This window comes from Salmo salar, chromosome ssa03 (assembly GCF_905237065.1).
Source record: "Salmo salar chromosome ssa03, Ssal_v3.1, whole genome shotgun sequence".
Taxonomy (NCBI): Eukaryota; Metazoa; Chordata; class Actinopteri; order Salmoniformes; family Salmonidae; genus Salmo; species Salmo salar.
The window spans coordinates 13,300,988-13,327,786 of record NC_059444.1 but is presented as its reverse complement, the minus strand read 5'-3'; the positions used below and the strand labels follow the sequence as shown (position 1 = coordinate 13,327,786).

Sequence of the window (26,799 nt, the reverse complement as noted above, 5' to 3'; positions counted from 1 at the left end):
ATTCAGAAATAAGGCCCGAGGGGGTGTGGTATATGGCCAATATATTACGGCTAAGGGCTGTTCTTTCGCACGACGCAACGCAGAGTACCTGGATACAGCTCTTAGCCGTGGTATATTGGCCATGTACCACAAACCCCAGAGGTGCCTTATTCCTATTATAAACTGGTTACCAACTTAATTAGAGCAGTAAAAATACATGTTGTGTTATACCCATGGTATATGGTCTGATATGCCACGGCTTTCAGCCAATCAGCACTCAGGGCTCGAACCACCCAGTTTATAATGTGGAATATGTGACAGAGGAAGAAAAATGCCATCCTTGCTTTGGATCCCTCTGAGAGACACTGAAGCCTGATGTTGACTTCTCACCAGTGTGTCCCCCTCGTCCTCGTGGTAGAGCAGGGGCTGCCGCAGCCTCTGGGTGATGTGACTGTGGGTAGCAGAGCCCTGGAAGTGCAGAGCACTGAACTTGATGAAGGAGAACTCCTCATCCTCATCATCGTACTCCACCACTGGTAGCTCCACTGGTACTGGTGCTGGTGCAGGAGTTGGTTCAGTCCGAGCTAGTACTGGTACTGGTACTGGTACTACTACCGGAGCTGGGGTTTCTACTGGGCTCTCATCTTGACTCTCCTCTCGGCTCTCCTCAGTCACCTCTGGGATTGTTCGCGTGCTCTCCAAGTCCTGAGGACGGATAGGGAGAGTGCAGTTGGATACTCAGTTAGATACTTTTTTCTTTGAGTTGGAGAGAATAGTAGAATATTATAATGCTTCTTCAATGAGAAGAGAGGATTAGGTGGATGTGGTCATTCTGTTAGCAGTGTTCATCACTGAGGTATTAAGACATATAAGACTATAGCAAATGGAAACCTATGTTGATATGACATTAAGATCCACCATTGGTTGTGAGCATCACCTCAAAGCCCTCTGGAGCCGGGCCCTCCCGCCCTCCTACTGACACTTTTTGGGGCAGGAATTCAAACATGGTTTCCACCATTTCTTGCTCACTGACTGGCTCTGGCTCGGCAGCAGCCTGTTGTGATTGGCTGAGGACCTCCTCTAGCCTCCGCTGGAGCTCTGCGGCTGTCTGCTCCCTCGCCTCCCGCTCCCGGGCTGATAGGAATGCCTAACACAGACACATACACAAACACACACACATACACACACACAGATATATTGAACTTGCACACAGGAGCAAAAACAGGCTTGCATGCACACACACACACACACACACACACACACACACACACACACACACACACACACACACACACACACACACACACACACACACACACACACAGATATATTGAACTTGCACACAGGTGCAAAAACAGGCTTGCATGCACACACACACACACACACACACACACACACACACACACACACACACACACACACACACACACACACACACACACACACACACACACACACACACACACACACACACACACACACACACAGAGATATATATTGAATTTGCACACAGGTGCAAAAACAGACTTGCAATCACACACACACACACACTTTTCTCAAATGTCAGAACTCACATCTGTCCTCATCTTGTTGGTGGTCTTCCTAGCCAGCATGCCTCTGGTGTGTGCCTGGAGGACAGTCACAGCTTCTCTCTTGCTCTTATAACTCTTCCTGGCCAGGTACCCGCGCACCTGGGACTGCATAGTGACGGCCGCCGCCAGCTCCTTCAGGTAATGCAGCCGGGACAGACGACCACGGATCTTAGACTGCAGACGCTGAAAGCCGCGCTGGAGCTAGTTGAACGAGACAGAGAGGAGGATAAATTATGTTTGTAGAAGGTAAATGTGAGCAGCAGAGAGAAAAGCGAAAGATATATTAAAAGCTGATCGAGCCTATAAAAAAAATGAAAATAATAAAATCTCTATCAGCACAATAATGTGCACTCCTTAGCTAGGGCATTTAATCAATATCACCTCATTTTGTTTACAAAAGTGTATCTGAGTTGACTCCTTACCAGTGTTGTGGTGTAGTGAACTATATGTAGTTCAACTAGTAATTTAATAGTATTTTGCTGTAGCTTGGTGGTAGTTGAACTCAATTCAAATATTGGTAGTGTTTTCAGTATTTATTTTTATTTTTATTTTTACCATGTAGTGGTGTAGCTAAATACTGGAACTTCACACAAATGTTTTGGCAAAAAGAGGAGAAAATATAGGTAAAGTAGACAAGAATTGTCTTTCTTTTTCGGCATTAGACCTCCCTAATTGCCACTTGAAACTTAGCCAGTGACTTACCTTTCTATATTGTTTCTTGTCTTCGTAACCTCTCCAATGCTTCTGTATCACCACAGCGGCTCTCCTTTTCTTTACAAAGCTCTTCCTACAAGAGGAATACATTTCAACAAAACATCAATAGAGCAGACTGTAAGAACTACTGTATTAAAACAATAGTAACAACTGTATGTAACTCTGTGGTAAACCTTTAGAATAGGGTATTAGAGAGAATAACAGATAAACCCATGTCAGTGACCACTGCCAGTGTGCTATGTAATGTCTTACAACATCCCAAACATTGAAGTCCCTGTGTCAGGTATGACATGTCGCATGCCATTTTCTATCCTGTGTTCCCTCCAAGCTGTGTGTCTCAGTGTTCCTCATTTACCTGTCTCTGTGGCCAAGAATGACCCTCTGGATGATGAGGGCTTTCCTGTTGAGCTCTCGCTCTCTTTCCCATTCCAGTAGGGAGTCATGGGCATCCTGAAAGGGAAGAGGGTGGAGACAGGTTATAGACGATTAATGTGGACCTTTTCAAAAACGTAGACCAACATCATTGTAACATATTCGAATTGCTTTAAGTGACATTTGAGATTCCATGACTGCTGTTACAACATGGCTGCTTTTCCAAGATGGCGTAGCAGTGCAGACGTGTTTTGTTCGTCCTCTCGTGTACTTTTGAATTTTTGGCCTTTTTTGTATATATTTCAATTTTATTTTCAATCTCTTTTCCCTTCTAAATCAATTGTACCTTCTGGAAACCTGCGTCACCCAATGTGATACGGAAACGCAATTTTTTTGTTGTTGTTGACCTTATAGCCAGAACCACCTAGCCATCAGAAGCTAGCCATCAGAAGCTAACCAGCTAATTAGCTACAAGCTATTTAGTCATTGTTAGCCACTCCTTTACCTTCTGCACAGATACCAGCCCTTTTTTTTGCCTGGATAATACTTGCCAGCCTACCAGTATCGGACTGTTTCTCCACTACAATGCCGGATTCCTGCCATAAACCCTGGACCATTACTCCTGATCTTCACAGCTAGCTAGCTGCCACCGAGTGACCCAGTACCGAAGCAAGCCCTGAGCCAGGCCCACCTCCCGGCCTACTCAGTTGTTCACCCGGACACCACCCAAACACGGCTAGAATCCACTACACCACCGGATCCTTGCCGTAAGCTCTGGACCTTGGCACCGGATCACCACTGCTACCGAGTGGCTTTAGTGGCTAATGCCCCTGCCCCGAAGCTAGCACCAGTTAGCCATGAGCCAGGCGCATCTCCCGGCTAGCAAACTAAATTACTACAACTACAATACCTCTTTTGCCATCTGGCTTGGATCCTATGTCGACACGGTGCCCCGGGGACTATTCGATGCAATTGCAGTCCGCCACACGATGTTATTGTGCTGGTCAAGGGCAGTCAGGTCTGGAGTGAACCAAGGGCTATATCTGTTCTTAGTTCTGCATTTTTTGAAAGGAACATGCTTATCTAAGATGGTGAGGAAATTACTTTTAAGGAACGACCAGGCACCCTCGACTGACGGGAGGAGGTCAATATCCTTCCAGGATACCCGGGCCAGGTCGATTAGAAAGGCCTGCTCACAGAAGTATTTTAGGGAGCTTTGACAGTAATGAGGGGTGGTCGTTTGACCGCGGACCCATAGCGGATACAGGCAATAAGGCAGTGATCGCTGATGTCCTGATTGAAAACAGCAGAGGTGTATTTGGAAGACAAGATGGTCAGGAAAATGTCTATGAGGGTGCCCATGTTTACGGATTTAGGGTTGTACCTGGTGAGTTCCTTGATGATTTGTGTGAGATTGAGGGCATCTAGCTTAGATTGTAGGACTGTCGGGGTGTTAAGCATCCCCATACTGAACTGACAAATGGAGAAGATTGAAATACTGCTAGTCTCTGCTAGCCTTTGGTTTAGTCTTTGCTAGCCTTTGGTTTAGTCTCTGCTAGCCTTTGGTTTAGTCTCGCTAGACTAGCATGAGGATGGAAAAGGGCCATTTAATTCAAAACTAGCAATCTTCTCCATTTGTCAGTTCGGATACTGGCATAACTAGGAGTACAGCGTCATCTTCCACCCCTGGATTGAGGTACGTTTTCAAGCCATATCCCTCCCCGGCTGGGTGGTGTACACATTACGGCTTAGAATCATTTTCACTTGGACAGGAAAATCTAGGTTTAACCTGTTTGGGATAGGGGGCAGTATTTTCACGTCCGGATAAAAAACGTACCCGATTTAATCTGGTTACCACTCCTACCCAGTAACTAGAATATGCATATACTTATTACATATGGATAGAAAACACCCTAAAGTTTCTAAAACTGTTTGAATGGTGTCTGTGAGTATAACAGAACTCATTTGGCAGGAAAAAATCTGAGAAGGTTTCATGCAGGAAGTGGCCTGTCTGACAAGGTGTTGTTGTTCTTGCTTCTGTTTATTGAAGAGTCAGGATCTTAGCTGTAACGTGACATTTCCCACGGCTCCCACGGGAGAAACCTGAACGATGACGAGGCAGCCTCAGGCTGAAACACATTATCGCCTTTTCCAAGTGGCCCATCAGAGGACAATGGAATTAGGCGCGTGCCCGATTCGACCCAGTGATATATTTTCCTTCGGCTGTTTATCTAATTGCAGATTCCCGGTCGGAATATTATCGCTTTTTTACGAGAAAAATTGCATAAAAATTGATTTTAAACAGCGGTTGACATGCTTCGAAGTACGGTAATGAAATATTTAGAAATCTTTTGTCACGAAATGCGTCGTGCGCGCAACAGTTATTTACCATTGGGATAGTGTCTGGGACGCACGAACAAAACGTCGCTGTTGGAACATAACTATGGATTATTTTGGAACAAACCTACATTTGTTATTGAAGTAGAAGTCCTGGGAGTGCATTCTGACGAAGAACAGGAAAGGTAAGACCATTTTTCTTATAGTAAATCTGATATTGGTGAGTGCTAAACCTGCTGGGTGTCTAAATAGCTAGCCCTGTGATGCCGGGCTATGTACTTAGAATATTGCAAAATGTGCTTTCACCGAAAAGCTATTTTAAAATCGGACATATCGAGTGCATAGAGGAGTAATGTATCTATAATTCTTAAAATAATTGTTATGCTTTTTGTGAACGTTTATCGTGAGTAATTTAGTAAAATGTTAGTAAATTCGCCGGAAGTTTGCAGGGGGTATGCTAGTTCTGAACGTCACATGCTAATGTAAAAAGCTGTTTTTTGATATAAATATGAACTTGATTGAACAAAACATGCATGTATTGTATAACATAATGTCCTAGGTGTGTCATCTGATGAAGATCATCAAAGGTTAGTGCTGCATTTAGCTGTCTTCTGGGTTTTTGTGACATTATATGCTAGCTTGAAAAATGGGTGTCTGATTATTTCTGGCATGGTACTCTGCTGACATAATCTAATGTTTTGCTTTCGTTGTAAAGCCTTTTTGAAATCGGACAGTGTGGTTAGATTAACGAGAGTCTTGTCTTTAAATAGCTGTAAAATAGTCATATGTTTGAGAAATTGAAGTAATAGGATTTTTAAGGTATTTGAAAATCGCGCCACAGGCTTCAACTGGCTGTTTCGTAGGTGGGACGAATTCGTCCCGCCTAGCCCATAGAGGTTAACTGCACCTTTAGGAAGATCTTAGTCGTGCCGATCTTCCAGTCATCATGTCCTGTGATCACGGCCTTGCAAATGGCAATACAGCAGGCTGATGCTGACTCCTGGGTTAGGAGAGGGAGGAAGATATTGGGAACCATAACCACAAAACTAAAAGCAACGACAACTTTGGAGATTTGAATGCTAACAAATATCATTATCTTGATGATGATGATGATGATGATGATGATAATCATCATCATATTCTAAATAATAATGTCTTACAGTTTTGGGGTCACAGACGGTTGTCTTCAGGAGCACTCTGTACCGCTGCAGAAACTGCTTGAATGTGTGACGGATTGGATATCCCAGTTTCCGGATTCTGATGGTATCAATCATTCCAGAATACCGCAGCTGACGTATGCACAGGTCTCTGTCAAAACACTGAGGAAGACAGAGACATTCATAACATTTACATTTTACATTTTAGTCATTTAGCAGACGCTCTTATCCAGAGCGACTTACAGTAGTGAATGCATACATTTCATACATTTTTTTTTTCTGTGCTGGCCCCCCGTGGGAATCGAACCCACAACCCTGGTGTTGCAAACACCATGCTCTACCAACTGAGCTACAGGGAAGGCTACATTTTATATTTTGCACCACCAATATTTACATGCTAAAATCACCTCTGCTTTTACTCAAGTATGACAATTGGGTACCTTTTCCACCACTGGAAAGTGGTCAAAAATGTCAGAATAAAGTATACCTGTTTTAGCCACATTACTCAAAGAATTTGTAAAAAATATTATCAATAAGGGTGGCAGATGAACTGGTCATAAGCTTGTTTTAGTAGAGTGGAGTGCACTGTTGGATGGAAAAAGGGGACTTCCGTGGAATTGTAAAATGTTTATGGTGTGAAACTGCCATTCTACCTAATCACATTTTTTCTGTTTTGTGTGAGTTTGACCTCCACCTATTGTGATATTGCACCATCAATGAATCATGTCTCGCTGTATCTGGCCCAGTGCTACAATTGGCTGTCTTATTCACCATGGACTTCTTGTTGTCGTTGGGCTTGAAGCAGCGGATAAAGTGTGGCTGGCAGATGGACAGGGCCTTCATGAGGGAGTCCAGGGACTGGCGGAACTGACCGCTCAGCGTGGACACCTGTTTCCTGCCGTCCGTCTGGGCCGCCTTTGAGGAGAAAGATCACAATGTCATCTGTGTGGAATTTTGGACCGTTGTCAGTGACCATACATATAGGAAAGCCATGTGGAGAAACTGGAATTCCCCCAGTGCAATACTTTTTAGATGACTGCAAATCTAACCATTGGATGTTACCAAAGCACAGATTACTTGATGGATAGATAATGTATGAATAATTAATAATACTGCTAATCTACATGAAATACGGAAACCCATAGCTTTTGTTTTTGGTGAATATATACTGAACAAAAATATAAATGCAACATGTAAAGTGTTGGTCCCATGTTTCATGAGCTGAAATAAAAGAACACACGAAATCTTCTCTACGCACATAAAACGTATTTCTCTCAAATGTTGTTCACAAATATGTTTACATCTCTGTTAGTGAGCATTCCTTCTTTGCCAAGATAACCAGTCCACCTGACAGGTGTGGCATATCAAGAAGCTGATTAACTTCATTAGCATACTGTTTTTTGTCCAGAATAACGGACGACTGACGTGCCCAAAGTAAACTGCCTGTTACTCAGGCCCAGAAGCTAGGATATGCATATACTTGGTAGCATTGGATAGAAAACACTCAGTTTCTAAAACTGTTAAAATAATGTCTGTGAGTATAACAGAACTGATATGGCAGGCAAAAACCAGAGGAAAATCCATCCGGAATTTTTTTGAGGTCACATGCCATTTGCTTGCCAGGCCAGTGCTTGCCTATGGGAAATACAAATAGATAGGACCCAGATAGGACCCTATGGCTTCCACTAGATGTCAGCAGTCTTTAGAAAGGGTTTCAGGTTTGTTTTTTGAAAAATGAACAAGTAGTTTGAAGAACTCACTAGAAAAGTGGTAATGTTGGCGCGTGAATGAGGTGCGTGCTCTTCGTTATTTATCTTCCCTATTGAACATACTATTCTCCGTCGTAAATATTATCATTTATTTTGTCACGTCCTGACCAGCAGAGGGAGGTATTGTATCAGTTGTGGTCAGGATGTGGCAGGTTTTTTGTATGTTAAGGGTTTGTGTTGGGGATGGGACTCCCAATTGAAGGCAGGTGTGTTGAGTTGCCTTTGATTGGGAGTCCTATATAGAAGGGTGTGTTTTTCTTTGGGATTGTGGGTAGTTGTTTTTTACTGCATTTGTATAGCCAGTAAAACTGTTGCTGTCTTGATTATTGTTTTTTCACCGTGGATGCTTTACTCTTTTTTTTTATTAAACTATGAGTATCCACATTCCCGCTACGCCTTGGTCCATTCCTGAAGACAGCTGTTACAGAACTACCCACCACAAAAGGACCAAGCAGCGGAAGAGGAGGAAGCCACAGGAGAACAGCGTGGATGAATGGACATGGGAGGACATCCTGGATGGCAAGGGATGCTACACCTGGGAGGAGATCCTGGCCGGAAGGGATCGCCTCCCATGGGAACAGGTGGAGGCACTCAGGAGAGTGGAGGCAGCTGGACAGAGGAACCAACGCGAACGTTATGCTGGAACACGGCTGGCGAGGAAGCCGGAGAGGCACCCCCAATAATTTTTTTGGGGGGCACACGGGTAGTTTGGCCAGGCCAAGGAAGAGCCGTAAGCCAGCTACCCGTGATTACAGGGAGGTGCGTATAAGGTGGATGGCGCCATGTTACGCTGAGGTACGCACCATCTCGCCTATACGGACGCACAGGCCAGTCCGCCCTGTACCAGCTCCCCGCATGTGCCAGGGTGAGGTGAGCATCGAGCCGGAAGGGGAGATGCCAACCCTGCGCTCAAGACCGCCAGTGCGCCTCGACGGTCCGGTGTTTCCCGCTATACGCACTAGCATGGAGGTGCGTGTCTCCAGGCTGGCACGTCCAGTACCAGCCCCACGTATCAGGCGTCTAGTGTGTCAGCCCAGCCTCGCCAGTCAAGAGTCGCCAAAGCTGCCCGCCAGTCAAGAATCGCCAGAGCTGTCCGCCAGTCAAGAGTCGCCAGAGCTGTCCGCCAGTCAAGAGTCGCCAGAGCTGTCCACCAGTCAAGAGTCGCCAGAGCTGTCCGCCAGTCAAGAGTCGCCTGAGCTGCCCGCCAGTCAAGAGTCGCCTGAGCTGCCCGCCAGTCAAGAGTCGCCTGAGCTGCCCGCCACTCAAGAGTCGCCTGAGCTGCCCGCCAGTCAAGAGTCGCCTGAGCTGCCCGCCAGTCAAGAGTCGCCTGAGCTGCCCGCCAGTCAAGAGTCGCCTGAGCTGCCCGCCAGTCAAGAGTCACCTGAGCTGCCAGAGTGGCCCAACTGCCCGGAGCTGCCAGAGTGGCCCGACTGCCCGGAGCTGCCAGAGTGGCCCGACTGCCCGGAGCTGCCAGAGTGGCCCGACTGCCCGGAGCTGCCAGAGTGGCCCGCCTGTCCTCCGGCCCAGCCCGAGTGGCCCGCCTGTCCTCCGGCCCAGCCCGAGTGGCCCGAGTGGCCCGCCTGTCCTCCGGTCCAGCCCGAGTGGCCCGCCTGTCCTCCGGTCCAGCCCGAGTGGCCCGCCTGTCCTCCGGCCCAGCCCGAGTGGCCCGAGTGGCCCGCCTGTCCTCCGGCCCAGCCCGAGTGCCCCGACTGTCCTCCAGCCCAGCCCGAGTGGCCCGCCTGTCCTCCGGCCCAGCCCGAGTGGCCCACATGTCTTCCGACCCAGCCCGAGTGGCCCGCATGTCTTCCGACCCAGCCAGAGTGGCCCACATGTCTTCCGGCCCAGCCAGAGTGGTCCGTCTGCCAGGGTCAGCCCGAGTGGCCCGTCTGCCCGGCGCAGCTATCGGCGCCACCGAAGTGGGCGACACCGAAGGTGGAGCGAGGTCCACGTCCTGCACCTGAGCCACCTCCAGGATAGGTGGGTTGGGGAGGGAGGGTGTAGCACAGTGCCGTCGGTGACGGCAGCCACCCTCCCTTCCCTCCCTTATTGTTTAGGGGTTATTGTTTATTGGTTTTGTTGGGGTATTGGGGATTTTTTTTGTGTTTTCTTTTTTTTAGGTGCATTCCGGGGTCTGCACCTTGAAGGGGGTACTGTCACGTCCTGACCAGCAGAGGGAGGTATTGTATCAGTTGTGGTCAGGATGTGGCAGGTTTTTTGTATGTTAAGGGTTTGTGTTGGGGATGGGACTCCCAATTGAAGGCAGGTGTGTTGAGTTGCCTTTGATTGGGAGTCCTATATAGAAGGGTGTGTTTTTCTTTGGGATTGTGGGTAGTTGTTTTTGCACTGCATTTGTATAGCCTGTAAAACTGTTGCTGTCTTGATTATTGTTTTTTCACCGTGGATGCTTTACTCTTTTTTTTAATTAAACTATGAGTATCCACATTCCCGCTGCGCCTTGGTCCATTCCTGAAGACAGCTGTTACATATTTAGACATTAGAGCTCCGGCGGATTAATTAGAAACATCGTTTGACTTGTTTGGACGAACTTTACTAGTAACTTTTTGGATTTGTTTGTATGCATGTTGAGCGAGTGGATTGCTGAGATCATTGGCGCCAACTAAACTGACGTTTTTGGATTTAAAGAAGGACTTTTTCGAACAAAATGACCATTCATTGTGTAGCTGTGACCCTTGGGATTGCAAACAGAGGAAGATCTTCAAAGGTTAATGATTTATTTAATCGCTAGTTGTGATTTTGTGACGCCTGTGCTGGTTGAAAAAGTATTTTGGTGTGGGGCGCTGTCCTCAGATAATCGCATGGTATGCTTTCGCCGTAAAGCCTTTTTGAAATCTGACAACGCGGTTGGATTAACAAGAAGTTAAGCTTTTAAATGATGTATGACACATTTTCATGAATGTTTAATATTACGATTTTTGTATTTTGAATTTCACGCTCTGCAATTTCACCAGATGTTGTTGTAGGTGTCCCGCTAGCGGTTCATGCGCCAAAAGAGGTTAAACATGTATACCTTGTGCTGGGGACAAGAAAAGGCCACTAACATTTGCAGTTTTGTCACACAACATAATGCCACAGATTTTGAGGGAGCGTGCAATGCTGACTGTAGGAATGTCCACCAGAGCTGATGCCATTGAATTGAATGTTCATTTGTCTACCATATGCCCCCTCCAACGTGTAACCACGCCAGCCCAGCACCTCCACGTCCAGCTTCTTCACCTGCGGGATTATCTAAGACCAGCCACCCTGACAGCTGATGAAACTGTGGGTTTGCACAACCAAAGAAATTCTGTACAAACTGTCAGAAATCGTCTCAGGGAAGCTCATCTGCATGCTCGTCATCCTCACCAGGGTCTTGATCTGACTGCAGTTCGGCGTTGTAACCAACTTCAGTGAGCAAATGCTCATCTTCGATGGCCACTGGCATGCTGGAGAAGTGTGTTCTTCATGGATGAATCCCGGTTTTAACTGTACCGGGCGTTGTGTGGGCGAGCGGTTTTCTGATGTCAATGTTGTGAACAGAGTGCCCCATGGTGGCGGTGGGGTTATGGTATGGGCAGGCATCAGCTACGGACAATGAACACAATTGCATTTTATAGATGGAAATTTGAATGCACAGAGATACCGTGACGAGACCCTGAGGCCCATTTTTGCGCCATTCAGCCGCCACCATCTCCTCATGTTTCAGCATGGTAATGCATGGCCCCATGTCACAAGGATCTGTACACAATTCCTGGAAGCTGAAAATGTCCCAGCCTGTGTACTCACTAGACATGTCACCCATTGACTATGTTTGGGATGCTCTGTATCGACCTGTACGATAGCATCTTCCAACTCCTGCCAATATCCAGAAACTTTGCTGATCCAAGCCCCTACCTTTTTTTAAGTATCTGTTACCAACAGATGCGTATCCGTATTAGTCATGTGAAATCCATAGATTAGGGCCTAAGTTATTTATTTCAATTGACTAATTTTCTTATATGAACTGTAACTCAGTAAAATCTTTGAAATTGTTGCATGTTGCGTTTTATATTTTTGTTCAGTGTAGCAAACGGGAGTTGGATATTCAGAATCCAAATAATAACAGCAGCTACAAACCCGTAGAGAGCTCTTGGGTGTCATAACGATCCTGTTGTTGCTGGCAGGGTTCTTCACTACATTAGCACTGAGCTGCGTCTCAAAGATCTGTCTCAGCAGCTTGTTGGTGGTCGTGTCAATCAACTTGATAATGTCAGAGCTGAGAGTATCTCTGTTCTTCTCCAGGAATCCTGAATGAAAAACATACAGGATCAAATGGTGAGTAAAAAAAATGCATATTCCTGTGTCCCAGCAAATCAACTAATATTTTATGTGATCCCTTTTTCTCTGGTTACCTCTTGAGTCGTAGTAAACAACCCCAGCAAAATGGCGGATCCCAAACTCCATGTCGTGGGTGTTCTTAGACGGAATGTAGATGTTGCCCTTGGCATGAACCTGGTTCATCTTGTTCAACATGGTGACATCTGTGCCCTGGAAGAAACATTCAAGGTTGTCACAAACCTCTCCAATTCAGATTGCCTCCACAGAATGGTTTATTAGAGAAATTTGAGATAGTTTACCTTGGGAAAGTGGCTCTCCTCATCGATCAGAGCCAACACATTGAGGGGCTTCCCAACCAGGAGATCAAGGGTTTGCGTGTTGTCGTTGAAGGTGATGTTCTTCCAGACGATGTCCTCCTTAGTGTACTCCTCCTGCTCCAGCTTGAACACATGACGCACAAAGAACTGCTGCAGCTGCTCATTGGCAAAGTTGATGCACAGCTGTTCAAAGCTGTGAAAAAGCATGTGGAAAAGGCTTGTGTTATTGACCAGTTGGTTACACAGGATCGGGGAGAGAGCATGAAGGACATACAAGCCTGTATTAAACTATCTGCGTGTCGACTGTCGCAAACAATAAGGGAAATTAGTATTTGATATTGACTGGAATACCTGTTTGAGGCAAAGTTCTCAAACCCAAAGATGTCCAGCAAGCCAATGGAGTTACGGACGTATTTGGGACCGTTGGTGGGAGTCTTATGGATGGCACTGTTGATTCTCCCAACAATCCAGATAAATAGTTTACCATATATTGCCTGAAGAAATCATGACACAAACAACACACATACTCTTGAATAGAATATGGACCAAAACGTAGAGCTCTTAACTCAACAATCAAGTAAATCGTGCACTGATGTCAATGGAAGACTCGAGTTACGTCCATTCACCCACGGATCTTAAATAAAGATGAAGGATTATGTGCCTTTATGAATATGTATGTTGTCTTCCCTCTTCTTTCAGGAGGTAGCCTACTGTATATCTTTCCTTGGCACCTTCAAACAGGTGTGGCATCATTACCTTAACGAAGGCATCCCTGCAGTCGGCTGCCTGTTCAGAGCTGAGGGGTTTGGACACTCGCTCTCTGTTGGTCATGAAGGAGCGGTAAGTCAAGCTCACACCCAGAGACGCAGGCTGCACCTGTAAGGAAGATATGAAGATATATGTATATCATGTAAACTGTACAGTATATTCATAATATGTTATTAAAAAACATAGCAGAAAAAAAATATGCCTACCTCCAGCAATTTGGCTGCAATTGTAAAGTGATCCGATGAACTGACATCAGAGCTCTCCATGTTATCCAAGATGGAGGCTGTAAGGTAAATAACAAAAGAAAACCTGGTCAATCAGAGCTTTCACATTACAAAATAAAAAATAACAACAACAAAAACACATCAACATTCAAGTATTTTATGATCTCAAGAAATATGGCCATTTGGGTTGGGGGGATTGGGTGAGGACAAGGCCCAGGTCATATTCCCCAAGAACACACTCAGACATCAGGTCATAGACCCAGAGAGGACTCCACCTTCAAAGCTGACATTGCCCAGGTGGAGTAGTGCAGAAAGCAGCTTGAGGATCGCCCAGCAGTGGGTCTCAGTAAAGGTGAGGATTTTCAGGGCCGTGCGGATACGGGTGTAGTCCTTAGCATCGTCACGTCCATCGCAGACAACACAGTCCCCCTTTAGAACACAGGGTCAAAGGTTATACAGTTTCCTTCAAAAAGTATTCAATCCCCTTGACTTATTTCACATTTTGTTGTGTTATAACCTACATTTAAAATTGATTAAGTTGAGATTTTGTGTCACTGGCCTACACACAATACCCTATAATGTCAAAGTGGAATTATGTTTTTAGAATGTTTACAAATTAATTAAAAAGGAAAAGCTGACCTTCATGAGTCAATAAGTATTCAATCCCTTTGTTATGGCAAGCCTAAATAAGTTCAGGAGTAAAAATGTGCTTAACAAGTTACACGATAAGTTGCACGGACTCTCTCTGTGTGCAATAATAGTGTTTAACATGATGTTTGAATGACTACCTCATCTCTGTACCCCACACATATAATTAACTGTAAGGTCCCTCAGTCGAGCAGTGAATTTCAAACACAGATTCAACCACAAAAACCAGGGAGGTTTTCCAATGCCTCGCAAAGGAAACCTATTGGTAGATGCGTACAAAAAATCAATTATTATTTGCACTTCGGATGGTGTATCAATACACACAGTCACTACAAAGATACAGGCGTCTATCCTAACTCAGAGCAAGGAAACCGCTCAGGAATTTCACCATGAGGCCAATGTGTGACTTTAAAACAGTTACAGAGTTTAATGGCTGTGAACAACATAATAGTTACTCCACAATACTAACTAAATGACAGAGAGAAAAGAAGGAAGCCTGTACAGAATACAAATATTCCAAAACATGCATCCTGTTTGCAATAAAGCACTGAAGTAAAACTACAAAATGAACTTCATGTCCTGAACACAAAGCTTTGTGTTAGGGGCAAATCCAACAAACCACATCACTACCACGCTTCATATTTTCAAGCATGGTTGTGGTTGTATCATGTTATGGGTATGCTTGTCATCGGCAAGAACTAGGGAGTTTTTGTTGGATAAAAATAAATGGAATAGAGCTAATCCTAGAGGAAAATCTGGTTCAGTCTACTTTCCAACAGACAATGGGAGACAAATTCACCTTTCAGCAGGACGACAACCTAAAACACAAGGCCAAATATACACTGGAGTTGCTTACCAAGACATCATTAAATATTACTTAGTGGTCTAGTTACGTTTTGACTTAAATTGGTTTGAAAATCTATGGCAAGACTTGAAAATGGCTGTCTGCAATGATCAAGAACCAACTTGATGAAGCTTGAATAATGTTTTTAAAGAATAATGTGCAAATATTGTACAATCCAGGTGTGCGAAACTCTTAGAGACTTACCCAGAAAGACACAAAGCTGTAATCACTGCCAAAGGTGATTCTAACATATATTGACTCAGGGGTGTGAAAATGTATGTTAATGAGATATTTCTGTATTTCATTTTCAATAAATTTGCCCAAAATTGTAAAAATATGTTTTCACTTTGTCAATATGGGGTATGATGTGTGTAGATGGGTAAGGAAAACAACCACAATTTAATCAATTTTGAATTCAGGCTGTAACACAACAAAATGTGGAATAAGTGAAGGGGTATGAGTACTTTCTGAAGGCACTGTAAATCAAAACTAGATGTTGAACTGACGCCTGTGCCCAGTGGACAGTTACTTAGTTGTACCCAGTAAAAACGTAATGTATTAATGAGCTAGATGTATAAATGTGAGTAGGAAAACCTGTAAGTGGTCATGTTGTAGCAGTCTAGTGATATTACCCTCTTGAGGTAGTTGAATTCAGAGGCATCTCCCAAACACAGATTTTTTTTCTGTTCTGTTGTCATCCCCGTTAACATGCAGTAGAATATGTGGTAGTTCCGCTCCTCCATGGCCTAGGGTTAGTTAGTAAAAATTAACAGTAGTGTTACATATATCAATATATCAAAATCTCATGACATTAAACCTTTTTGCCTTGATACTGGAAAATCCAACAATGAATTTTGTCCTCTTCCAAGTACAAACACACATAAATTCATCTTAAATTAGACAAACCTGTTGTTTACCAGAGACAGTTTAGATGGTTTTGGAATCAATTCCCATTATGAAGCAATTAGCTATGACATTTCCTCATGTTCTACATGTTATTAAAATATACTGCCTTTGCTGCCCTACCTGATGGCAGACACGAGACTTCTCCAGTAAGTACTGTTCCAGTCGAGCCCCTTCGATGACACCATCTTTGCTGAAGAAGATTTCCACGTATTTCCCAAAGCGACTGGAGTTGTCGTTGCGAATCGTTTTGGCATTCCCAAATGCTGGGGGAACGCAGGAATAGGAAGGTTGTCATGAGTAACAACAATTACGATAGTGTGTGTGTCTGTGTAAAAACACAGACCACTCTCAGTCTCATAGACGTGTATGTGTGTGCATGTGTGTGTGTCCGTGTGTGAGAGAGAGCGAGAGAGAGAGACAGATGGAGACATAGAGAGAGAGACAGAGAGAGACATAGAGAGAGAGAAAGAGAGGGAGAGAGATGTACTGTAGAGAAAATATTTGAATCAGTAAAGAGCCTACCTTCTAGTATAGGGTTAGCCTCCAGTATCTGCTGCTCTATCCAGGAGTGCTGTCCACTTACTGCAGCCAGGAACTGAAGTACGAGCTTGGTACTCTCAGTCTTCCCTGCACCCGACTCCCCACTGACAGAGAAAAGAGAGAAACAGTTCTTGGATTTCAGGTGTATATCCAGTGTAAATGTCAATGTAAAAAGTAGGACTGAACCCCTCCAAAGAGCATCTTCAAATCAAATCAAAAAAACATATTCCAAACATAATAAAAAAAAGTGACACTTCTGCTTTGGTTTCCTATTGCTCAACGGAATGACTTGAGTGTCTGACAAGTGGAATGCTGCCAGTCTAACCTGATGATACAGCACTGGTCTCGGTTGTGGCGGCGCATGTTGAAGTAGCAGGTATCTGCGATGGCAAAGACGTGCGGGGGTAGTTCGCCCAGCCTACGCCCATGGTACCGCCTCACCTGGTCGGCGGTGTAGAGAGGAAGCTCCTGGTAAGGGTTGACTGCCACCAGCACAGAGCCTGTGTAGGTCTGTGCACAAGACAATAACAGAGGTTCAGGCTTGAGCAGCCCACTTTTTTGGGGGGCACCACATTAATAATTCTGTGAACGTCTTTCATGGATCTTTCATATTTCTTCTGTTTGTTTCCAAAATAAACAAAATAGTCCAACATCCATAGCGTAGAAAGGGTCTGAATGTACAGCAAGCAAGTGTAGGAGCAGTGATGGGTGTATTGGTACGGAGAGGTGTTACACCAATATGTTAGCTTCAAAAGATTCAGAACATCAAGACCAAACCTTTTATGTTACACCAAGCATTATGGGTAGTGTAGTACAACAGGGGACTCACATAGATAATGCCCTGTCTGTGTCGGACCAGCAGGTTCCTGAGGAGCCCGGCCTCGTTGAGGTCCCCCAGGCGGATCATGTCGTCCACCCCCTCCACCGAGGTGGGGTGCATCACCCTGATGGAGTCCTCCTTCTGGGAGAGCTTGTATTCCTGGGAACAATACAGGGAAAATACACAGAAATTTAGGCACAGATTGACATCAATACTGGATTTTTTAGACATCTTCAGTTACATAATGTCACATTTAGAGGTCTGAAGGTCTGAAAACTTTAGCTTTGTTTTTAAACTGTCCCTTTAAGTTTTGGTTTTGGCATTACATCATTTTATAACAGAGCAGTGCAGAATGCAAAAATACAGTAAAAAGACAATAATAAACAAATGTTTTTAACCTTCTAAATTATGTAATTTGTAAATGAGATAGTGCTTTGATAGATTATTCCCTAAAGTGATTGATTTATATCTTGAGCTAATTTGAAACCAGCAGTACATTAAAATACTAGAGTCATATGATTCAATACAATACAAGTATAATGAAGTACCACGGTCACCTTTCCTTCATCGTCCACCAGCAGCTGGTGTCCAGTGTCGGTCACTTTGACCCGTGCTCCGATGGGCACCCCGGTACCAGAGTCCACCCACACCCACTCACCCTGGGAGCAAGAAACTCAGTGGTTCAGGATCATACATTTGAAAGAATGCAGCTTTTACCCTTACATTCAAAAGTGTGTTATTCTATTGAAAAAAAGGATAGCGTGCAAAGACCTATTGCAAGAAACTCCATCACACTGGTGACCGTAGGATCATTGTGTAAGATCTAATAAATTGTTTGTGGAGCATCTAAGATTGCCAGTGTGCTAAAGCTTACAATTCAACATAGGTATTTTCTAGCACAGATCTGTTTACGCTGTCTTCCCAACTCCATGACAATGACCATAGGAGATACATTGCAAACAGATTTGATACCGGAATAGGGATTTTTCCATTTCAAGCCATTTCCTGAATTGAATGGCAATGACATTGTCCCCAAACCGTAGATAGATCACATTCAGACGTAATGCCTGAGAGAATTCCTAGTCCGGTATCAAATTTGTTTGTGCTGTATAGTCTTCTCCCATGGTCATTTTCAGGTCCAAAGGAGTTGGAATGACTAGGCAATGGAAGTGCTGATCACATAACAGTATTCTATTTCAAAAACCTTTATAACCAAAGGATGGCATCTGGGTTACATTGATCAAATAGTCAACATAGATCATATCGAGGAGCTTACCTTTCTCAACATCACCATGATAAAACCCTCCTATTTCCTAAATTCAAGAAACAAGAGAGACACGAGTCTTGCATTTTTTCAAGAAATATCTGTGGATTATATAATGTAAACCGGGAGATACTGTGATCTCAATGTCTGTGATCTCAATTTTGAAAGAAAAGATTCCAGTGGTGATTATATGGTGATAATGGTGCTCAATAACTACAATCATCCATTCTAACAACATATTATACAAGACCAACAATACAGAACTCAAGGCCTTTTATCGCCTTCTAGGAGGACGACTGAAATGACTGCAAATCGTTACTCTACACCGTTCAGCCTACCCACTGGGCACACACTGGTTGAAGCAATGTTGTTTTCACGTCATTTCAATGAAATTACATTGAACCAACGTGGAATAGATGTTGAATTGATGTTTGTACCCAGTGGGTAATGACTATTGGCACATTTCATAACTCCACAAGAAATACCACAAAAACACACATCGGCCAACTTACTCGTAGCAACTCAGGTGATGGTCCTCATTGAAATCCCAGTTCTTTAGTTAGTCCTGTACAGTAGATGTGGGGCTCATATGTTTGTTAGATGATGTTAACACAATCCTACCAGGATAGCACAAGGAACGAGGAAACGACTGAAACTCCTGGCCCTGACACATCTCCTTTATGGCACTTTGACTTTGATCTGTCATGCTGCAGACTCACTGCTCAAGAAGACCGGAGCAAAGTCGGCTCCTACCCACTCACTCTCCTAGTGCGTTTGGACCTTCAATTCTGGGCCGGCTTCCAGACGCTAACCAGTAACCTAAATAATCCATATCAAAATCTACAAACTGAATCACAGAACATGTTAGAAAGAGTTTATGAGCTGGGAGCTCTTATGAAACTATGGTAGTGCTCTTTGGACCTGTGTTAACGGCAGCAGACACTGGTCTGGTTTCTGTATTGATACTAAATCAAATATAATTTTATTGGTTGCGTACACATATTTAGCAGATGTTATGGCACCGGTAGACATGGTAGCCCTGTTCATGGAGCCACCAACGCCATCTTACTACAGTAATAGTAGTAAGATGACCGTAAGGCACTACAGAGGGTAGTGTGAACGGCCCAGTACATCACTGGAGCCAAGCTTCCTGCCATCCAGGACCTTTATAATAGGCGGTGTCAGAGGAAAGCCCATAAAATTGTCAGACTCCAGTCACGCAAGTCATAGACTGTTTTCTCTGCTACCGCATGGCAAGCGGTACCGCAGGGCCAAGTCTAGGACCAAAAGGCTCCTCAACAGTTTTTACCCCCAAGCCATTAGACTGCTGAACAATTCATAGAAATCGCGACCGGACAATTTACATTGACACCCCCCCCCCCCATACCCCTGCACACTGACTCGGTACCGGTGCCCCCTGTATATAGCCTCGTTATTCTTATTGTGTTACTTTTTATTATGACTTTTTATTTTGTTGTATACGGCACATGTGGCAAATAAAGTTTGATTTGATTTAATAAAGCAGTAAATCACTGAGATAGTAATCTTATACAGTACTTGAAGATGGACCCCACACCTGCATCACACTGATAATGGTTAGTCGAGGAATTCCCTCTAGTTATTAGGACGTGTGCATCACCTCACACACACGAATAGGCATTAGCTGAAAAATAATAAGACATTTGTTTCCTACAATAAGTTCTGTTCAAAAAAGCACTTTGTATTCTCTCACCGAGCTACAGCAAACTATACCAAACTGGCAATTGAACCCTGTGTTGTTCTGGAACAAGTATTGTTTGTCCATGATTGTAAAATAGTAATTGTTAATTCACTAAACAGAAATTATATCGAAAAAAATGGGGTCCTGATTTAACCTGTCTGGGAACCTGGGACGTTTGCGTCCCACCCTAGTCAACAGCCAGTGGAATCGCGTCGCGCGAAATACAAATACCTCATAAATGCTATAACTTAAATTTCTCAAACATATGACTATTTTACACCATTTTATAGATACACCTCTCCTGAATCGAACCACGTTGTCCGATTTCAAAAAGGCTTTACAGCAAAAGCAAAACATTAGATTATGTTAGGAGAGTACCCTGCCAAAAATAATCACACTGCCATTTTCAAAGCAACTAGCATGCATCACAAATACCCAAAACACAGCTAAATGCAGCACTAACCTTTGACAATCTTCATCAGATGACACTCCTAGGACATCATGTTACACAATACATGCATTTTTTGTTCGATAAAGTTCATATTTATATATAAAAACAGCATTTTACATCGGCGCGTGACGTTCAGAAAATATTTTCCCTCAAATGCTTCCGGTGAATCAGCGCTACAATTTACAAAATTACTATTCGAAAACATTGTTAAAATTTAATATTGTCATTCAAAGAATTATAGATTAGCATCTCGTGAATGCAACCGCATTGCCAGATTTTAAAATAACTTACTGGGAAATCACACTTTGCAATAAACGAGGTGCTATGCTCAGAAAAATAGGCTAGGCGATACAGGTTAGCGCCATCTTGGAACCATCAAAAATCAAATATACTATTGTAAATATTCACTTACCTTAGATTATCTTCATCAGAAGGCACTTCCAGGAATCCCAGGTCCACAACAAATGTAGTTTTGTTCGAAAAAGTTAATAATTTATGTCCCAATAGCTCCTTCTTGTTAGCGCGTTCCGAAGGCTACTCATAATGTACGAGGCGCGCGGAACTTGTCGTCACGAATGTGCAAAAAATATATATTTACGTTCGTTCAAACATGTCAAATGTTGTATAACATAAATCTTTAGGGCCTTTTTCAATCAGAGCTTCAATAATATTCAAGGCAGACGATTGCATTGTCTTACTAAACGTTTCGGAACGAAAGGGTACCCACGGGCGCCCGCGTCATAGTAGTAATGGCCCTCCCCCTATGACTAACTTTCCAGGCCTCTCCTTCGGTCAGTTTTTACCGGAGAAGACTCAAACCACTTTGTAAAGACTCTTGACATCTAGTGGAAGCCTTAGGAAGTGCTAAATGAATCCTAACTCACGGTGTGTTTCATAGGCAAAGTGTTGACGGTGATTCCACAAATCAGATTTCCACTTCCTGCATGGAATCTTCTCAGGTTTTTGCCTGCCATATGAGTTCTGTTATACTCACAGACACCATTCAAACAGTTTTAGAAACTTTAGAGTGTTTTCTATCCAAATCTACTAATTATATGCATATTCTAGTTACTGGGCAGGAGTAGAACCAGATTAAATCGGGTACGTTTTTTATCCGGCCGTGCAAATACTGCCCCCTAGCCCCAACAGGTTTTAAGGGACAATTTCCTTGTGGAATTAGAAGAAGAAAAAATAAGCTCTAAGCAGTCAAAGTTTATGTAACCAATTCAGATAAGGAAATCATAAAGGCATATCAGTTTCTTGGTTTGCTTTTTGGAAACCGTGCCGATCCAAGGAGGAAATGAAGCAAACAACTCCCTGTGCCTCTTCTCACTGCGATTACCTTATTTGGTTTGCTGTAACGTGGGTTTATGTGAGTTATGGGTAAGCTGTAATGTTTACAGGACAATAGCAATGATATCAGCTGGATAAAGAACCTTGTCCTTAACAAGATATACAGTCAATTAGCCAGCGTCAGCAAGTCACCAAGCCAGTCAGTCAGTCAGTCAGTCACAGTCAGTCAGTCAGTCAGTCGCTACAGTCAGTCAGCCAGCCAGTCAGTCGCTACAGTCAGTCAGCCAGCCAGTCAGTCGCTACAGTCAGCCAGCCAGTCAGTCAGCCAGCCAGTCAGTTGCTACATTCAGCTAGCCAGTCAGTCAGCCAGCCAGTCGGTACAGCCAGCCTACCAGTCAGTCAGCCAGTCACAGTCAGCAAGCCAGTCAGTCAGCCAGTCATGACAGTCAGCCAGCCAGTCAGTCAGCTAGTCATTACAGTCAGTCAGCCAGCCAGTCAGTTGTTACAGTCAGCCAGCCAGTCAGTCAGCCAGTGGCTACAGTCAGTCAGCCAGCCAGTCGGTACAGCCAGCCTACCAGTCAGTCAGCCAGTCAGCCAGTCACAGTCAGCAAGCCAGTCAGTCAGCCAGTCACGACAGTCAGCCAGCCAGTCAGCCAGTCGCTACAGTCAGTCAGCTGCTACAGCCAGCCAGTCAGTCAGCCAGTTAGTCAGTCAGCCAGTTGCTACAGTCAGTCAGCCAGCCAGTCAGCCAGTCACTACAGTCAGCCAGCCAGTCAGTCAGCCAGTCATTACAGTCAGTCAGCCAGCCAGTCAGTCAGCCAGTGGCTACAGTTAGTCAGCCAGCCAGTTGGTACAGACAGCCAACCAGTCAGTCAGTCAGCCAGTCAGCCAGCCAGTCAATCTGCCAGTCGCTACAGTCAGTCAGCCAGTTAGTCAGTCAGCCAGTCGCTACAGTCAGCCAGTCAGCCAGCCAGTCAGCCAGTTGCTACAGTCAGCCAGCCAGTCAGCCAGTCGCTACAGTCAGTCAGCTGCTACAGCCAGCCAGTCAGTCAGCCAGTTAGTCAGTCAGCCAGTCGCTACAGTCAGTCAGCCAGCCAGTCAGCCAGTTGCTACAGTCAGCCAGCCAGTCAGCCAGTCGCTACAGTCAGTCAGCTGCTACAGCCAGCCAGTCAGTCAGCCAGTTAGTCAGTCAGCCAGTCGCTACAGTCAGTCAGCCAGCCAGCCAGTCAGTTGCTACAGTCAGCCAGCCAGTCAGTCAGCCAGTGGCTACAGTCAGTCAGCCAGCCAGTCGGTACAGACAGCCAACCAGTCAGTCAGTCAGCCAGTCAGCCAGTCACAATCAGCCAGCCAGTCAGTCTGTCAGTCACTACAGTCAGTCAGCCAGTTAGCCAGTCAGCCAGTTGCTACCGTCAGCCAGTCAGCCAGTTGCTACCGTCAGCCAGCCAGTCAGTCAGTCAGCCAGTCAGTCAGTCAGCCAGCCAGTCAGCCAATCGCTACAGTCAGCCAGCCAGTCAGCCAGCCAGTCAGTCAGCCAGTCGCTACAGTCAGCCAGCCAGTCAGCCAGTCGCTACAGTCAGCCAGCCAGTCAGCCAGTCGCTACAGTCAGTCAGCCAGCAGTCAGCCAGTCGCTACAGCCAGCCAGTCAGCTAGATAGTCAGTCAGCCAGTCGCTACAGTCAGTCAGCCAACCAGTCAGTCAGCCAGCCAGTCAGCCAGTCACTACAGTCAGCCAGTCAGCCAGTCGCTACAGTCAGTCAGCCAGTCAGTCAGCCAGCCAGCCAGCTAGTCAGCCAGCCAGTCAGTCAGTCGCTACAGTCAGCCAGTCAGTCAGTCAGCCAGCCAGCCAGCTAGTCAGCCAGCCAGTCAGTCAGTCAGTCAGTCAGCTAGTCAGTCAATCAGTCAGTCAATCAGTCAGTCAGTAAGTCAGCCAGTTAGTCGTTACAGTCTGAATAATCTTATCAGGCTCATCTCCAGAGAAGTTTCTCCAATTTATCAGAGTTATCATCTTTGCATGCCGTTTTTAGGGGAGCACAGTGGATATGGTCGATAAATGTGTGCACATGAGCAATGGGGCATGGTCAAATCAAATCAGACTGATCATCAGTCAGTGTGAAGGACAGAGGAACTTGGAGCTCATTCATGGGGTAATGCTTAGATGGGCAATTGATTTTAATCGTTTTTTATTATTTTTCTAATGATGCACTATGGAGAAATCACCCCAGCATTTCCTGGATGCTAAACTAGTATAGTGAATAGTTAGCCTAATTTCTGATTATGTGACAAAATAAGCAAGTGCAGTGCAGAGAATAATTGTACCATCTAAACCGCTGTGAAATATATTTTCCAAAACCGAAAATATTGTATTTTCAGCTGTTTGAAGCTGGTTTACAAAACTGAAAGTAAAAGATGCAAAAATGAAACTTAAGAATGGGAAGCGTAGAAAGGGCGCACAGAGAACAGATCTAGAACTTTTTAGACTTGATTTCAATTATATTTAGTATGTTTACATGCACACTAATAATTCGATTTTAAACTGATTATGGCAGTAGGCAGATTATGCAATAGTCATGTAAACACCTTACTCTGCTTACCTTAATCGGTGTAAGGTCAAAATCGAAGTGAGCATACACTGATTAAAACACCTGGTTTTCTGAGCAATCTTTCGCATTATTAGGACAAGTAAACACCTTAATCGCCTCTAAAAGTCGAAGCCATTGAGGAGGGGGTACTAAGCTAACATATGGAATTGTTTTAAGATGGTCATACCATGGATCATTTAACTATTTGATTTAGAATTTTTGCCAAGATAATCCATCCACCTGACAGGTGTGGCATATCAAGGTGCTGATTTAACAGCATTATCATTACACATATTTAACCCCGTTTTTGGGTAGGCACAAAACTACTAGGGTAGTGCGTACAACCCAGTACATCACTGGAGCAAAGTTTCCTGCCATCCAGGACTTCTATACCAGGCGGTGTCAGAGGAAGGCCCTAAAAATTGTCAAAGACTCCAGCCACCCTAGTCATAGACTGTTCTCTCTGCTACCACATGGCAAGTGGTACCGGAGAGCCAAGTCTAGGTCCAAGAGGCTTCTAAACAGCTTCTACCCCCAAGCCATAAGACTGCTGAACAATTAATCAAATGGCTACCCCCCCCCCCCCACACACCATTTTACACCGCTGCTACACTCTGTTGTTGTCCTCTTTGCATAGTCACTTTAATAACCTACATGTACATATTACCTCAATTACCACAACTAACCGGTGCCCCCGCACATTGACTCTGTACCGGTACCCCCTGTATATAGTCTCGCTATTGTTATTTTACTGCTGCTCTTTAATTACTTGATACTTTTATTTCTTATTCTTTTTTTTCTTTTTTATGTAAACTCCATTGTTGGTTAGGGGCTTGTAAGTAAGCATTTCACTGTAAGGTATTTCACCTGTTGTATTCGGTGCATGTGACTAATAACATTTGATTTTGATTTGATTTGACTTCCATAATTTTTTTTAAAACAGTACTGCTTACTTTCAGAGGTGAAGGTAACACTTGTAGAGCAAAATGGAGAACACCATCGTGTTCGTGAGAGTCTTTCCTTAAGTAACATAATAAAACTCCCCATCAAAATCTGTCAGTTTAAGATAGAGATATCAGTTTTTTTTGCATGGGCTGCATCTCTATCCACCGCATCCACCTATGTCGGCCTATCACATCTGCTGTGGAATGTGGCCGAGCTACAGCTGGGTTTTTGCAGACCATAAGACATCCTGAAAATCTTCTCACGAAAATGTCTGCAGCATTTGAACGGTTTGGCCTACAAAACTATTACGACCACTCTATAGAAAGGGGGGACTGTCCGTTTTTCTCTACGACCCCACAAGTGTCACGGGACTTGTCTGACGGTAACCAGTACAAACCAATGAAAGTATGGAGGTCATTTTGTGCAAACATAAATAAGGGGTATCCTGAGCTTTCTTATAAATCTTGCAAATATAGGACAGACACTTCAAAACATTTATTACTCAAAACCTAGTCTTTTTTGCCATTTATGAATATGTTGTTCAATGCGTTTCTATAGGCTACAGTAGTAAAGGCCAAATTCATTATTTTATCAAATAATTGTTTTATATACAGTACCAGTCAATGGTTTGGACACACCTACTCATTCCAGGGTTTTCTTTATTTTTACTATTTTCTACATTGTAGAATAACAGTTAACACATCAAACATCGGAAAACACCGATTTGTCCATTTTAGTATGTCACCAACAACGCGAAACAAAATGTTCAGTCGCAAAAAGTTCAGTAACAAAATATATTTTACATTTGAGATTATTCAAAGTAGCCACCCTTTGCTTTGAAGGAGTTCCCACATATGCTGAGCACTTGGCTGCTTTTCCTTTGCTCTGCAGTCCAACACATCCCAAACAATTTCAATTGGGTTGACATGTACATATCTACCTCAAATACCTTATTATCTATCCTGATGCCTAGTCACTTTACCCTGCATTCATGTACATATCTACCTCGTACCCCTGAACATTAATCTGGTACTGGTACTCCCTGTATATAGCTGCACATTGATCTGGTACTGGTACTTCCTGTATATAACTCTATTTCATTTGTATTGTTTTGAATTCTGCATCGTTGGGAAGGGCTCGTGTCGCAGTATATAATAGCCATACTACAACACCTAGTGTTTAAAAGAGGGCTAGAACCTCAGTATGAAGGAAGACTAGGACTAAGGACACCTAGGTTTGATCTCTCC

At 44.2% G+C, this 26,799-nt stretch overlaps 1 protein-coding gene across 1 annotated transcript in view; it reads right to left on the bottom strand.

Moving 5' to 3' along the window:
• Nucleotides 1–19,375, bottom strand: part of LOC106598862 (unconventional myosin-VIIa) — a 40,772-nt gene extending 21,397 nt beyond the window's left edge. The window contains exons 1-23 of the mRNA XM_014189878.2: nucleotides 19,078–19,375; nucleotides 18,578–18,614; nucleotides 17,859–17,960; nucleotides 17,311–17,460; nucleotides 16,807–16,991; nucleotides 16,464–16,585; nucleotides 16,062–16,204; nucleotides 15,668–15,781; nucleotides 13,819–13,972; nucleotides 13,526–13,602; nucleotides 13,308–13,427; nucleotides 12,903–13,045; nucleotides 12,534–12,744; nucleotides 12,309–12,444; nucleotides 12,034–12,203; nucleotides 6,923–7,066; nucleotides 6,155–6,313; nucleotides 5,902–5,994; nucleotides 2,641–2,735; nucleotides 2,274–2,358; nucleotides 1,554–1,772; nucleotides 917–1,126; nucleotides 370–684 (exon numbers count right to left, since the gene is read on the bottom strand). Coding sequence (XP_014045353.1) covers nucleotides 370–684; nucleotides 917–1,126; nucleotides 1,554–1,772; nucleotides 2,274–2,358; nucleotides 2,641–2,735; nucleotides 5,902–5,994; nucleotides 6,155–6,313; nucleotides 6,923–7,066; nucleotides 12,034–12,203; nucleotides 12,309–12,444; nucleotides 12,534–12,744; nucleotides 12,903–13,045; nucleotides 13,308–13,427; nucleotides 13,526–13,602; nucleotides 13,819–13,972; nucleotides 15,668–15,781; nucleotides 16,062–16,204; nucleotides 16,464–16,585; nucleotides 16,807–16,991; nucleotides 17,311–17,460; nucleotides 17,859–17,960; nucleotides 18,578–18,595 — 3,165 coding nt within the window. The 5' untranslated portion in view covers nucleotides 18,596–18,614; nucleotides 19,078–19,375. The remainder of the gene's footprint in view (nucleotides 1–369; nucleotides 685–916; nucleotides 1,127–1,553; nucleotides 1,773–2,273; nucleotides 2,359–2,640; nucleotides 2,736–5,901; nucleotides 5,995–6,154; nucleotides 6,314–6,922; nucleotides 7,067–12,033; nucleotides 12,204–12,308; nucleotides 12,445–12,533; nucleotides 12,745–12,902; nucleotides 13,046–13,307; nucleotides 13,428–13,525; nucleotides 13,603–13,818; nucleotides 13,973–15,667; nucleotides 15,782–16,061; nucleotides 16,205–16,463; nucleotides 16,586–16,806; nucleotides 16,992–17,310; nucleotides 17,461–17,858; nucleotides 17,961–18,577; nucleotides 18,615–19,077) is intronic.
• Nucleotides 19,376–26,799: the final 7,424 nt, after the last annotated feature.